We start from the raw sequence: 16227 nt of genomic DNA, 5'->3' as shown, positions 1-16227 counted from the left end.
AGGAATTGGAAGACTGGTGCCAAACAGCTTCAGCCCAAGTCTCCAAGGTGTTAGAAACACCACCAAATATTTCAGAGCGAAGAAAAGGAGCCACATAGAGTTTATAGATGTGAGAGAGCAACAAAAAAAATAGCGGCAAAAAGTGCATCAAACTCCAGATGGTCCATATAACAGGGCGCCAAATACGCAGGAATCAAGTGAAACGTGAAACACTTCTCAAGGTATTGAAAAAGACCGACCATAGATCTCCCAAAAATATCAGAATCACAGTCTAAGGCTTCAGAAAGGAGATGGGTAAGAAAAGGGCAAAGAAATTTGATCACTAGAATGTTATTGAAGACAGGTGGTAAGCCCACAAAGCAGTTAAAAGATCCAGGGATTGCATTATAAAACAGAAAAGGAGAACTGCCATAAGCTATAGCAAAGGAATCTTGGAGTTGAAGAGGACGAAACATTTGAGTGTGTCACCAAAGCTGATCCAGAAACATGTCAGCGTGTATATGTATGACAGCATTTTGTACGAAACGAGAGGAATCAAAAGAAATAAATGAAAGAGAACGTAAAGAACAAACCTAAGAAATCAAATCCACAAAGAGATTTGAAGGAGGAACAGATAAAGAGAAGCCTTGTGCAAACCTGGGAGATGAAAAGAACCAATCAAAATCGTCGTCCTTTGGGTCGGGTTAGAAAGAAGGGAATGCACTCCCGATGTAGGGAGATGGAGATAATGCAATGAAGACATTATCGAGCCCACAACACGTTGAATAATGATATTAATACCCTCCACAGTCAATGAGCCACTGTAACTTGAGAATTCATTGAGGTTAAAGGAATTCTCCAGATTTTTTTAATGTACAGTAATTGAATAATAATATATGTTGAAATAAAATAAAATGTACGAAATTTACCACTGGAATAAACGCATCATAACGCTACATTGAACAGTGAGATAATTCAAAGAAATACGCCCATTCATGAGGGAAAAGAATTAAATTAATTTCGAGTGCAAGTGCTTATGGAGATCTACTACAAATGTAGGATGTGTCGCCTTCCTATTGGTGGAGGGCTGATTACATCACCCACTAGCGTGGTTCGTGTTAAAACATGCATTAGGTAGGAGACAACTCAAACTAGTGGCTTGCAAAAAATCTCAAGGGCAGACGCGCAAGGAATAGCTGCTATGTGGGGGATGTAAAAATAATGTTTTGGAAACGAAATTAAAACAAACTGAAAGGAAACCAAATAAAGATAATACTGTGAAACTGATTAAGTTTAAATGTAAAAAAAAATGTTCGTCAAAGGCATTTGCAAAAATAAGGATGAAGTTAATTTCAAGTGCTAAAGGGTTCTACTGCACAAGGAGGATTTGTCGCCCTTCTGTTGGTGAAGGGCTACTGTTGCATGATGATTACCATATGTTCTACTGCAGTTCATGTCCAAACGTATCTTAGGTGGGAGTCATTTCAAGGCTAGCGGCATGCACAAAATCTCAAAGGCAGATGCACGAATAGTGGTATTGACCATGACTTAATAACGCCTCCACAGCTGAAAAGGCTAGCATGCTTAGTGGGACGGGGATTCAAATCCACGACCCTCAGATTGCGAGTCAAATGCCCTAGCCACCGAGCCATTCTGGATTATGTAGAAATATTTAATAATCATGATCAATACAAAGAAGTTTTACATACTTGCAAAATTGTCAAATCTGGCATTTACAGACATGCATTAATAAAAAAACAGTTTAGTTTCAGAAAGTCTGTCAAAGATTTTGTACCTTATCTTTGATTCAATTAACACTTTACTTTTGTGTGCCTTCTATTAATAGATCATCATATTTATATCTAACAAGAATACAAGCTAAGTTTGGCAAGAATGCATTAGTTCTGCGTTGCTAAGGCACACTTTAAAATAGTCTGAAATGTTTTGGTAACATTAAGCATAAGACTGATTTTCCACATATGAAAGCCACTTTTTATTAGAAACTGTAACACAATGTTTACAAACAACACTATTCAACATTGTACCTTTTACAAGTGAACAGCAAATTTAGGGTACAAAAAGAAGCATTCTGGTATAATGACTGAAAAACAAAACTTACAACAGATGATAGTAAAAGAAGTTTCTCCTACTATATATCACACAAGGGTCTCTATTTAGATCTATACCTATACGTCACACGAATTGCGACACGGAGTTACTGCTTACAAATAACAGTTCAATCCACAAATATTAAGCCTAACAGAGGGTGTTCCGTTCTACTCATAATTACTTTTCTAACACAACAGCATCATGTAGGTGGCACTTCAAAAACACAAAAATCTTTAGCCGATTGTACATTAATATGATTTTTGTTGTTTCAGTTTTATTTCACCATTTTTCATCCAAACCAGGGTTTAGTTTATTTAATTTCAGAATTAATGTAAAAAGAAAGAGATTGTAGCTTACATTTTATACGCTTGTACATATATTAAAAAACCATATTATTCCCGTCATTTGTGACAATCAAGAGAAAATCTGGCATTAATTAGAACAAAACACGCATTTCAACATCAACACAAAATAAATTACAGTGAAACAGACAAAACAAATAGTTAAAATGGTTAGTGTGAACAAAGATATACTTGTAGTAGTAAATCACGATTTCAATAAATATACAAAAAACTCTTTATGAGTGTAAAAATATTTCACAATATTTGAGGGCTCAACACGCTAACTCCAGCAACAACATAAAAAGATCTTTCACGTGATTCAACTCAAAAGCTGTACATATCAGTAATTTATAGGATTCTCTTCAAAGCCAGCTATCACTGCTGAAGGTGACCATCTCTTTCATGTACAAATACTTTTCTTGCACAACCTGGTTTCCTTTCATTCCAGTGTGGAAAGAAATTGGTAATGTCATGTTTTGTGTTGAGACAGTCCCAATTGTTTTCAAGTTAACAGTGTTAAATAAAATAGCTACATTTAACATCTATCTAGAGGCTTCTACTTTGTTATACTTACATAATTATTTCTAGTCTAATGGACAACATTTCTGAGCAGGACTATATCAATTTTAAATAAAATACCTCTATCTACTGGAAGCTAAGAACTATTTATGTGTGTTAGTTGTTACCTTAATCATACCATGTTAACAAAGAAACCTTGAAACAGCCTTTGAGCAAATCCATTTTTAACAATCCTGTAATGTCAGCTGTAATTTTCAATATACAGTATCAATAAAAGGGAATCTTTTTACCTGCAGTGTCAAAACAAAATACAGATTTGGTACATATCAATCAATAAACAAAACCAAGTCAAAACTTTTCTCAATGAGAAAAAGGTATCATTGTTACTAAATAAATAATCTGGTTATACAAAAATGAAAAGTTCTGACGTTATGCCAATATCTACAGTGATTCTTTCAGTCTTCCTGAATTGTCTATTTCAATAGAAATAATCCAGACAAAAATTGTTAAATTTTTAACACTAAGTTTCATGTTTTAAGAAGTCTTTCCTACAATTATATAGTTTAATATACAAAAAAAAAAAAATACAATAAGGTTTTTTTTCTGTTACAAAAGAACAAGTAGAAAGATGGCTGACTAGAAGATCTTCCTCATTATAACAACCAACAATACACATACACGTTCATGTCTGTCTAAAGATGGCTGACTAGAAGATCTTCCTCATTACAACAACCAACAATACACATACATGTTCATGTCTGTCTATAGATGGCTGAATAGATCTTCCTCATTATAACAACCAACAATACACATACATGTTCATGTCTGTCTAAAGATGGCTGACTAGAAGATCTTCCTCATTATAACAACCAACAATACACATACACGTTCATGTCTGTCTAAAGATGGCTGACTAGAAGATCTTCCTCATTACAACAACCAACAATACACATGCACGTTCATGTTTGTCTAAAGATGGCTGACTAGAAGATCTTCCTCATTATAACAACCAACAATACACATACATGTTCATGACTGTCTAAAGATGGCTGACTAGAAGATCTTCCTCATTATAACAACCAACAATACACATACACGTTCATGTCTGTCTAAAGATGGCTGACTAGAAGATCTTCCTCATTACAACAACCAACAATACACATACATGTCTGTCTAGAAATATTTTATGCATCAATTTTAAATCTGGACGAAAAAAAAGGTGTTTGTATTTATGATAAAGCTACTATGTCTATCTACTGAGATCCATAATTTTGAACTACTGAGTAGAGGAAGGCAGCCAGTCAGCCCACCCTACCACCCACACTAAAGTATTAACTGTCACTCTTATAATATGGTTCAAGCTTAAAGTGGGGGGAGGAATATTTAGTGGTATTGCACAGATTCAAACAAATCTAATCAGCTCCAAGATTTAGAGATACACCATAAGTTCAAACTATGGCAAAAAATAAACCTATAGCAACGCTTTACATAACAATTTCAATAAATCCCGGCATTTTCTTTTCAGAAGTTAATATATTTTGCAAATCCAAATATTTATTTACAAGCATGTTAGCTAAGGCATCTTTACAAATCTGGTGTGGTGATTTTGTGGCAGATTTTTTTATGCACATTTCAATTCAGGATGCAATTACTATTACAAAGCATTAACATTTGTATTGCATATAAATAAAATGTCAAATGATGAGGTAAATATTCCAACTTCAACTGCAGAATTAAAAGAAGGCACAGAAGTTAAATAATAAAATTTAAATACGGTTAGTTTGTAAATAGATTTTCACCTCATTTGCAACTAACCAACATCTAATTTCAAGTTTCCTAGTTTTCACTTGAGATTCCTGTGAATTTAACCCTCAACTGATAGGGTAAAATATTTGTATAATAAGTGGTAGGGTGGGTAAAAATGACTCATGTGTAATAAACATCAAAAATGTCTACATAATAAGGTGGGGTCACAATGACCCACAAATGATTACCACAGTAAGACCAACAACTAGAACAGCAGACAGGATCTGCTCAACACTCAAGAACTGATTGAGGATATAGTACAGAAAAGGTCAGGTAGAGAGCAGCACTAGTTGAGTTGGAGTACCAACTTGAAAATTCAATGTGGGTCATTCTGACCCCACATTACCAGTTGAGGGTTAACATGATTTTAAGAAGACTTTGATCTTTGTGCAACCACCTTTTTAAATTAACAAATACAAAGTTCTATGTATAGGATTGTACCAGACTTTTCTCTACATTAAAATACTTTTACTTGCAAGCTCTTGGCCCTCTTACCAGAGCCTTCATTGGGCTTTATTGTTGCTAGAGAAAGGCTCCAGTAAGAGGGCCGAAAGCTCGCAAATAAAAGTATTTTTATCATAGAGAAAATTCTGTGTATAATTCTATGTATTAATTTATCTATGTTATGAGTCTTAAACAACAGATATAAAGTTCATTATGTTGTGAACCCAATATGTCACTAAACTGTTGTTAAGTTGGAAATGTTTAATAAACCATAAATGAGGCTGTGAAATGAATAAAATATTTCCAACAATCCAAGTGGAAATTTATAATTAAAGCAATATTCAAACATAAAAAAATTAACAGTATTATCTTGGAAATGTGATGCTTGTTACGATTTTTTTTTAAATTCTTTATAGTACATATTGATCTCTTAAAATGCCTAAGCACATAAAAAAATTATACATAGCACAGTAATTTAAAAATTATGGCCCTAAATTATGTTACTATTTGATAAAATCAAAGTCACAATTGAAAAGTTAGGAATAAAAAACTTGACAATGGGGAGGCTATTGGCTAGTTTTTCAATTAATTGCCTGGTTACATGGTCTGGTGTTACAGATGGTTTGTTTTATTCTAGGTCAACTTCACAGTGTTTGGTTTCTTCCTAGCTCATTTAAGCTGCATTCATTTTTTTCATATGCAACCTTTGCAATATTCGTTTTTATTGGAATACCTCAACAATACTGTAACTTGAGATTATCTGAAAAAAAAAAACAAGCAACTTTGATTTTTTGTAGTTATAAAAGTAAAAAAATTAAACACAAAAAACTCGTGAGGTAATAAAATCAATGACCTCACAAAGACTACTGAAACTATTTATTTTGTTCTTTCTTAACTATGACTTCACATAACAAAATTGCATTGAGACACAGTATTGTCAAGCCAAATTTAACATTTACAAACTTATAATGCTTGGAGATGGTATGAATGGGTAATGAAGAAAAACTTTAATATAAGTTTAACATAACAGCAGATGTACAACGTTTTGATAAGGTTTTGTCATCATCAGGTAAAAGTAGTTTACACTGATGCAGATATATATACAGTATGGACCAAAGAGGTCACATGACCAGATACTGTTGCAACACTTAGAAGTGATATCTTGGCACTCCAGGGGGACATATAAAAAAGTTGGATTTGACCATTTTGAGTCTTTTTTTAGAGAGGTCAAAGCTGACAAGAAAGCATAATTTTGGGGTTTTTGGTCAATTACTCAGCCATATTTTGACCAGTTTGCATGGGATTTGGTACATAGATACTTTTATATATACTTTGTTTCGACTGATACCGAACATCAAATATTGACAATGACAAAACCTTGTCGAAACCGTTGTACATTTGCTGTTATGTTAAACTTATATTAAAGTTTTCTTCATTACCCATTCAAGCCGTCTCCAAGCATTATTAGTCTCAAAGTGGGTTCCTTGTCACCGAATATACAAACTTAAGTCTGGTAATCAAGTATGTATAAAAGACACCGATACTACTCCCTTCAAGCTTAACAAAGTGACGGAATTCGTTCATAACCCATGGCTTTCTTACATAAATTATAACATAATTCACTTTTTCATAACAAATATTCCATTATGAATTCAAGTACAAAAAAATATTAAATAAATGTCTTACAAATTCTGTATATTCAATAGAGTCAAACTCACAAAATAAGAAAAAATAAATAACATTAAGCACACAACAATGCTAGAATTTTGTTCTTGCCAAGTATAATCTTTTTGAATATGCAAGGTTAATAACCATAGTTCAGATGTGAGCCTCATCATTTCAACCTTTATTTTACAATATACATTAATTAAAACCAATATATTTTTATACAGAAAAATAATAATAATCATGATGGAAGCCGGGATTTAGAAATCACTAATATTTAAAATGTGTTCACTTGAGATATTACTCTGGAAACATTACATTCATTATGCAAAAAAATGAATAAAAACTACAGGTAAAAAAACAAAAAACAAGCAATCTATTCCAATTCTGTGGAGCTTTGTTTTACTACATAAAGAATCCCTAATATATAAAAGTTTGTGTGTACAGCAGGGAACCATCACATTACATACTTGTTTCAATACATCATTCCAGTTTCTTTTTATTTCTTTTTTTTTTGTCCAATTTATTACAAATGACAATTGCATAAAGGATAGCATCCTATGTGACAATGAACCAAATCATGAAAACACAAAACATAATACGAAAAATGATTTTTGCCCAGTATATGTGGAAGAAAATAATATTGTACCTAACGGAATGTGGTTATTTCCGTGTTTAATTTAGTAACGTTATCTTACAGAACATGTTATTTGAAACCAGCCAAATTAAAGTTTAAAAACAGTTCAGTGTATGATTCTAAATATTTTTTCAAATTCCTAAACATTCACAATTTGTTTTATCGTAAAGATATTAATAATACTGACTTTTAATATAAAAATATAAATACAGATGACTTGAAAAATGATATTATCATTTATTAATTATAAATACATAATATAATAAGAGCTCCATAATCTTTAAATGTTTAGTAATACCCAAAAGTTAACTAAACTAATGGGTGAAATCCCACAACCATATTTACATTTGTTTATTTTCTTTACAAGTAAAGCCACAAAAAAGAATGAAGAGACTGAGCCAAATGGAAACAATGATAGACTTAGGTAATATTTCCTCAGCAAATACACAATAAAATGGAGAACATGTAATTTCTTCCAAAGTGGTAGTCATTGATTTCCATGTCTAAAACAACAGTACTCAAACTCTACCAAATAAACAGTGGTCTCTAAGATTACACACCTTCTGTAACCCACATCTAGCTGGTGAAACCTTCCTACTCCATTTCTAAATGCTCAAAATAAACTTGGAAAAAATATTCTCATCAATTAATCACAGAAATTAGTAATTGTATAAGACAATTCCCATTTGGCACTATACACAAGTTAAGATAGATAAATAAATAATAATGAAAGCTTAACAACAATGTTACACACATTTCTTTTACCAATATTACTTATACCTATATTTAACACAAGTAAATACAGCAAAGAATCCAAATAAAATTTCTTGGTACTGAACTGAATACAAAGAGTTTCAAAGCACCCTTACAGAACAATAAATACTTTAGAAGACATGAAAAACACACCACATTGCTCCAAGTACAAGTGAGGTTTGCTATGTCAACATTTCTCTATTATGACATCGTCCAAGGTAAAAATGGCACTTTTGCAACTCTTCAACTGGAGCTAAAGGTCATATTCCTTAAATAAACTGACTCCAATGCAATTTTCAAATATTTTCCCTTTAACTTAAAAAACTTGTATCATACAAGATTTATCATATTATAGAATCTTATTAATCTTTCTCTCTCTCTTTTCTCAGTTACACAATTCCAAGCTAATCCTTTATGGCCATCTTTCTAGCTTGTAATATAGATACTTATCCTTTCTACTCTATCTCTATCCTCTTAGTTTATAGTATACATACTTGTGAGATCATTCTCTTAATCCAACCTTCTAAATCCTCTATTATTTAGTTACACACGTGTATGATAATCCTCTAGATCCAACTTTCTAATTTCTCCCTTTACACACACACCACCAAGATAATCCTTTTTAAGCTATCATTCTCATAAGTAATGCTACTACTTAAACTAGCTAATCTCTGTCTACTTGTTTCCACACCTGTATGATAATCCTCTATATCAAACCTTTTAATTTCTCCCTTTAGACACACACCACCAAGATAATCCTTTTTAAGCTATCATTCTCATAAGTAATGCTACTACTTAAACTAGCTAATCTCTGTCTATTTGTTTCCACACCTGTACAATAATCCTCTAGATCCAACCTTCTCACTTTTCACATTAATCCTGTTAAACAATTATTCTTGCACCAATAAACCCAAACAACCAACCAGATATTCTCGTTGGCACCTTTGTTTTTTAATCCTACTATCTATCAATCACATTCTTCACATTTGCAAGTTAATCTTCTGAAGTCAACTTTCTGAATTTCACCTTTGTTACTTAAATCTTTTAATATCATTTTTTAATTACATAGCCCTAAGCTAGTTAACTTAAGACAATCTACTTATTTACACTCATACTAAATGTTCTTATTTGTGTGAAGTACTACTCCTTCTAGTAATTATCTTACAACCTGTCCTTATTCCTTGCTTCCAATTGCACTCTTCAAAGCTAATTGTGTTAACCATCATTTCCTTATATAAACTGATATTCTTCCCACTTTTGTTCCGTTGGTATCTTCAGTATCTTGTTGTACTTTTGCAATGATACTTACACATTTTATTATTTACTGTTTTAAATCAAAAAATGCCATTTTGTTGTAGTACAGAATTTGTGACCTTTTCAAGTAGATAATTCCAGCATCTTGGCTTGTTGGTATCCTTGTTGTACCAATAGTCTGCTTTGATCCTCTGTTTCATCCATGAATATTGTAAAGCTTGACACTAAGAGCTTTCTACACATATCAGCAAACAGGCTAGAAACATGTGTCTAGAAGAGAACTAATGTCATCCTAAAAGAGACAGGTTATGAATCAAGGTAGATTTAACTAACTGACAACATTTGGTAATTCAAGCTAATTATTCAGATTTAACTAATAGTATATCGAATACTGATTAAATCTAAATACAAGAATAAAAGAAGAAATATTTCTAGTTTCTTTTCTGCAATGCAAGCCAAACATTTTTTTTTTATTTTTTGAAATATCAACGTGCAAAGCTGTTGCATTTAGGTTTTTTACCTTACCAAACTACACAGGCAATAAAAATCTGTTTAAAGTTCATAATTTTCAGGGAATAAATTATCAAACAAAGGAGAACACAATTCTGGAACTACTGTTATTCAGTCTTTGATGTTCTGTGAAAGGAAACATGCTAAACAGTAAAGGCTCTTTTTTTTTGGGGGGGGGGGGGGTGAAGAGAACATCTAAAGCATAAATCCCATAAAAATGCTCCCTTGCCTTAGAAAATTAATAGTGTCTGTCATACATTGAAAAATAAAAAAAACTTTTCAGAACCAATAAACTTCAGGCTCTACCTATCTACAGAATGCACAATAACTGCAACAGTCACGTTAAATGTTAAAAATCAAAACGGCAGTACTAAGAATAAAAACAACTGACAACTCAACATTAGAACATAATAGTTAAAACTTTGTACTAATATGATCTATAACTGATATTATTGCTTTACTTTCAGATCTACAAAAGTCATCTTAATGGTGACCACCAATTCAATTATAAAGAGCCTTGTACTAAATTCTGTAATACCTTGACAATTTCACAAATATCTAGGTTTTTCAGAACATTTCATTTTTCTTCTTTTGCTAATCATTTTTGTAGAATAAATGATTCTTAAGTGAAAAAACTATGGTTCATTAGTACATTTTAATGCTGTTTCTTTTGTGAATGTGGAGAGTATATTAAAATTTACAATACTTTGGACAATATCTTTTGATTTGGAAATCTAAAGGCTTTTACACATTTGAAACTCATATGTACTCACACCTCATTCTGTTCAGATGACGTTTCTATCATAAAGAACACCTTTGGAGCATATGATTGCTTGAGAAAACTGACTGATAATGGCCAAACATACACACACACACACTTCATGAAACATAAAGTGATTGTCAAATACTAGGAACTGCTGAGTTTGGTTACCTTATGAGACAAGTAACACACAACCTAGAAGTTCCAATACAGTCATCATGGCAGAAGGCACCAGATTTCTGACACATAACCACAGCTTTAAGATTGCATGCATAATTTCCTCTTCCTCCAATCAGATCACCTGATGATGCTCCACTACCTGGAATTCCTCCTCTGTTAGCTATGCTGGTATTTGTAGTTGCTGGGGTCAATGAAAGACATATATATTTCTTCCTCCCTGTCCACTAGAAGTTGCTGTGACCCCTTTTTGTGGGACATGAAGTATTACAATGCCAGTGGACATTATAGACATCTGTGTCAGAGCTGGAACAAAAGATACTGTTTGAGTATTCATCAAGCCACTGTTCTCTGGATGGAAAATGGTACTAGAAACTGAATCCAACATCCCCGAAGCTGGAAAAGCCGTACTGCCTGAAAAAACGGTACTTACAGATATAGTTGAGAAACTAGTTGCTAGATGTGGATAAGAAAAGCTGTCAAAGACATAATGATCTGTTAGGACATTATCAGTGGAGTGACCATAATTAGAGGTAACCATCACACTACTATCATATCCTGTTTTAACCACCATGCTTGAATCATATCCACTATTTGAAGCCAAAGAAACCTCAGCAGCAGAATAACCTACAAGGTTGGGTGTTTTAGTATCTTCCAATAAAGTTGACGTGATACCATTACTAGATACAACGCAACATAATGATGAACTTGTTGGCTGAGGTATCTGATGTCTGTTTTGGTAACACTTCTTCAACACTCTTAGGAGTAGAAATTTGTGGCAACAACACACTGCCAGTTGACTGAACAGCACTTACAACATCATTGATGACTGTCTTACATTTCTCATTTGATAGTTCATTAAGACCTTTGCAACTGGAACCTCTTTTCAGTAAACAGTTTCTTTGACTTTCCACCATAATCAGGGGGTGCTGTAAAAGGTCTTACAGCTTTAACACATGTGGAGAATTTGTGGGTACCATCCTCCCAGTTTCATGTCACTACAATACAAGGAAAGCCCCTCTCTTTAGTTTTATTCTTGTTAAGGTGATCTACATTATTTACTTTCCTGATGCTTCCTGCAACACCAATGAGTTGACACAAAGTAGGCAAGTTAGCAAGTTGATTGATGCCGCTTTCTGTAAAGCACAATTCAAACCCCTCTTCATTTAGCACACCTTCGTAGAAAACCTCATTATCTTCTTCTGATGGAGTAATAATCAAATATTCCTATTGGAACTCTTCATCCTCTATAAATATAAAAATAATATATACAAATTGTTTTACACACTGGTTAAAACTCAAAAGATAAGTTAGTGGAAAATAAATTACAAATAAAATATCAGTAATTTCATTTACAAAATGCTGATTTATATAAAAAAACCTATCAAGTGTCATGAAAAGACAATAAAGTACCAACCGTCCTTTTCCAATTCTGGTAAAGTTATTTTGTGTTTGGAAATGTTTATCTCTTCCAACACAATGTGGTGCAGTGTGAAAAAAGCATATAATATTTAACTACATACATGAAATTATTATTGTATATAACAGTTTGAAGTTAATTATAAGAGAAACAATATAAAAATATTTATGTTGTTCAGTTAAATAGTTGTGCACTTGACTGTCCTTTAGAATTCTTTACAACCATGTTTTTAAACAAAAGCATAGCAATGGACACCTTGTTTAGGTGCTCTCACCTTCCAACAGGGTTTACATTCCATCGATCCATACCTGTGGCTGGCAACCCTACCACAATCACCCGAGTTACAGGATATCTAAACTTGTACCATTCCAGCATGTGGACAAAACAAATGTATAACCTTCCAACACGGTTTACATTCCTCGATCCATACCTGTGGCTGGCAACCCTACCACAATCACCCGAGTTACAGGCTATCTAAACTTGTACCACTCCAGCATGCCAAAACAAATATATAACCTTCCAACAGGGTTTACATTTCTCGATCCATACCTGTGGCTGGCAACCCTACCACAATCACCCAAGTTACAGGCTATCTAAACTTGTACCACTCCAAGAGGAATGTAAACCTTGTTGGAAGGTTATACATTTGTTTTGGCCACATGGGTCCATACCTGTGGCTGGCAACCCTACCACAATCACCTGAGTTACAGGCTATCTAAACTTGTACCACTCCAGCATGTGGCCAAAACAAATGTATAACCTTCCAACAGGATTTACATTCCTCGATCCATACCTGTGGCTGCAATCACCTGAGTTACAGGCTATCTAAACTTGTACCATTCCAGCATGTGGCCAAAACAAATGTATAACAGTTTTCAAAACTACCTTACCATTTTCAGAACTAAACAAATGTAATTTGTCTGTATGTGTATGACATATGGATCATAATTCTTTTTGTAACAATCATTCTGCACAGTCTAAATTCTCAATCAGTATTAAATAATAAATGTTAAACTATTTCATATAAAAAGCATAAAAATTAGTAATTATTAGAAGAAAAAAAAACAATACAATTATGCATTTTATTATGCTTTTTTCTATTAATTACTCATTTTCTATGCTTTTTACATAGAATAGTTTAACATTTGTTATTTAATACTGATTTACCTTTTTGTACAAATGAAATAAGTATCTCTGATTAAATATTACTGAGGACTGAGGCCTGCTACCTAACATTCAATCAAGATATCCCAGGACTTGTAAAATGGGCAAAAACAATTTAAATTCTGTGACATTATAAACTGGGTACTATAAAATAACTTCAACCAATATACAGATCATACAACTTCATAAGAATCAGCATAATCATATAATCCTCCATCAACTTTTATTACAAAACCAACTCTGGTAAATTATCTTAAGGCTAGCAGACTTCCACCTGGTTTTATTAGAGAGCCCAGTATTAAAATAGCTTAACTCAGAGATAGAAGACTTTCATTAAGTTCTATTAAATAACAAGATTATTCATTTTAGCAAGTATAAGTATATAACTGTCCTAAGTAAACAAATTAAGTGATTTTATCTACTTTTCAATGTACTTAACAATCTAGTAGAAACAGAGCTTGAATAGGAAAACCATAAGAAAATTAAATCTACTTCAAGACACATTTTCTGGAGAACAGGTTAAAAATCATATATAATCGTGATAAAATAAAAAGTTTTTTTCTTTCATTGGAGAGTGACAGATATTTGGGATATAAAAGTTCTGAGCCAATTTCAGGGTCATCACAGGTCAGAAATACTTGCCACAGACACAAAGTAGTAAGTCATTAGAATCTGCATGAATTATACTTTTCATCAATGTAATTCATTGTTGCATTTAGTTATCCAGCAGAGGCTGGTATGCAATCATAAAAAAATAAAAAAAGAGAGAGAGAGTACCAAATTTCAATAATCAAATTTTATTTTTACCAGGTAACTAGGGAAGTAAAAGCTTAAGATTGTATTTTTCATCTTTTTAACATACTAATAATTAGAAAAAAAAATTAATCAACAGCAAGTAGTTGTATGGAGGGTTAAATATTTCAGAGTATAAAAATCCTCCGACTTGACTTGGGAATTATATGAACCATAAGTCAGTAAGATTTGGTCATATGACAAAAAATAACAGTGTTAGAATCAGCATTAACTATACTTTTGATTGACATGATTCAATGTAACATTGTTTTTATTAAGAGATCACATTTCTACCATCCACCAGTAACAGTCTGGTTGTTTTTAATAAAATAATTATGCAGTTTATGAATAAAGCAGAAGTCAGAAACTATAGTTTGTCTCACCTACTTACATCACTAAATCTTCCTCTTCTGATATAACTAGTCGAGACTTCATACAAGATCATCCACTGCAGATGCCACGTATGCTTGTACAACGGAGATCGTACCATTGGCAAGTGCATCTCGAACCACAGCATACATCAGTATTAGATTCGCAGTTACATTTCATCACACGTAGTAGTTTGGATGATGCTGGATCTTTGTCAGTAGAAACTGGATGAAGTGAACCAGTTACGTCTGTCAAGTGCTGACGAACAGCTTTCAATTGCACAACTGTTAGATCTTTGGGAAACTATAACGAGCAAGGTGAGGGATCATCTAACGTCGAAAATTTCCTGAGTTCTTTAAGCAAAAAAATCTCCCAATAGCTCACAATTTGTTTACTTCCATAAAAAAAGGCATAACAAGTAAAAAATGTCTGAAAATACTGGCAGTACGTCTTGCTTGCTGTTTCCGATAAATCTGGTCAAGATGGATAATTTGATAATTTGTGCCAATCTTTTGCTAAAGCTCATAGACTGTGAAAACCATTAGTTCTAAAGCTATTTTTCATAACTCTCTCATTCAATGGCCCTTATAATCATCAAAGTCGAGTTGGGGATTTTTGTACCCCAAATAAATTACTATCCTGGCTCCTAAATATCACAAATATTTGGCAACCCCTGGCTATTATACACTATTCTTCCTGGGAACCTGTAATGGATGATGTAAGAATGATTGAACTTAAATTATTATCAGTTTTATTGTGATGTAATATCAAACATACATAGATTGTTATCAGTCTTATTGTGATGTAATATTAAACATACATAGATTGTTATCAGTCTTATTGTGATGTAATATCAAACATACATAGATTGTTATCAGTCTTATTGTGATGTAATATCAAACAATCATAGATTATTATCAGTTTTATTGTGATGTAATATCAAACATACATAGATTGTTATCAGTCTTATTGTGATGTAATATCAAACATACATAGATTGTTATCAGTCTTATTGTGATGTAATATCAAACATACATAGATTGTTATCAGTCTTATTGTGATGTAATATCAAACATACATAGATTGTTATCAGTCTTATTATGATGTAATATTAAACGTACATAGATCATTATCAGTCTTATTATAATGTAATATCAAACATACATAGATTGTTATCAGTCTTATTGTGATGTAATATTAAACATACATAGATTATTATCAGTCTTCTAGTGATGTAATATCAAGCATACATAGATTATTATCAGTCTTCTAGTGATGTAATATCAAACATACATAGATTATTATCAGTCTTCTAGTGATGTAATATCAAACATACATAGATTATTATCAGTCCTATTGTGATGTAATATCAAACATACACAGATTATTATCAGTCCTATTGTTATATAAAATGTACATAGATTGTTATCAGTCCTATTGTTATATAAAATGTACATAGATTATTATCAGTCTTCTAGTGATGTGATATCAAACATACATAGATTATTATCAGTCTTATTGTGAAGTA

At 32.5% G+C, this 16227-nt stretch overlaps 1 protein-coding gene across 8 annotated transcripts in view; it reads right to left on the bottom strand.

Annotated features, from left to right (window-relative positions):
- Window positions 1–1948: 1948 nt before the first annotated feature.
- The window catches only part of LOC106467734 (putative Polycomb group protein ASXL3), an 84391-nt gene continuing 70112 nt past the window's right edge, over window positions 1949–16227 (bottom strand). For 5 of the 8 annotated variants that reach the window (XM_022395921.1, XM_022395923.1, XM_022395922.1 and 2 more), the window contains one exon: window positions 1949–9799. In XM_022395921.1, the coding sequence (XP_022251629.1) occupies window positions 9764–9799 (36 nt within the window). In that variant the 3' untranslated portion in view covers window positions 1949–9763. Of the gene's footprint in view, window positions 12202–14713; window positions 15404–16227 lie in introns of all 8 variants that reach the window. The other 3 variants (XR_002612464.1, XR_002612465.1, XR_002612463.1) reach the window with 3 other exon arrangements.

This window comes from Limulus polyphemus, unplaced genomic scaffold (genome assembly GCF_000517525.1).
Source record: "Limulus polyphemus unplaced genomic scaffold, Limulus_polyphemus-2.1.2 Scaffold2722, whole genome shotgun sequence".
NCBI lineage: Eukaryota > Metazoa > Arthropoda > Merostomata > Xiphosura > Limulidae > Limulus > Limulus polyphemus.
This window is presented reverse-complemented; position numbering and strand designations above follow the sequence as displayed.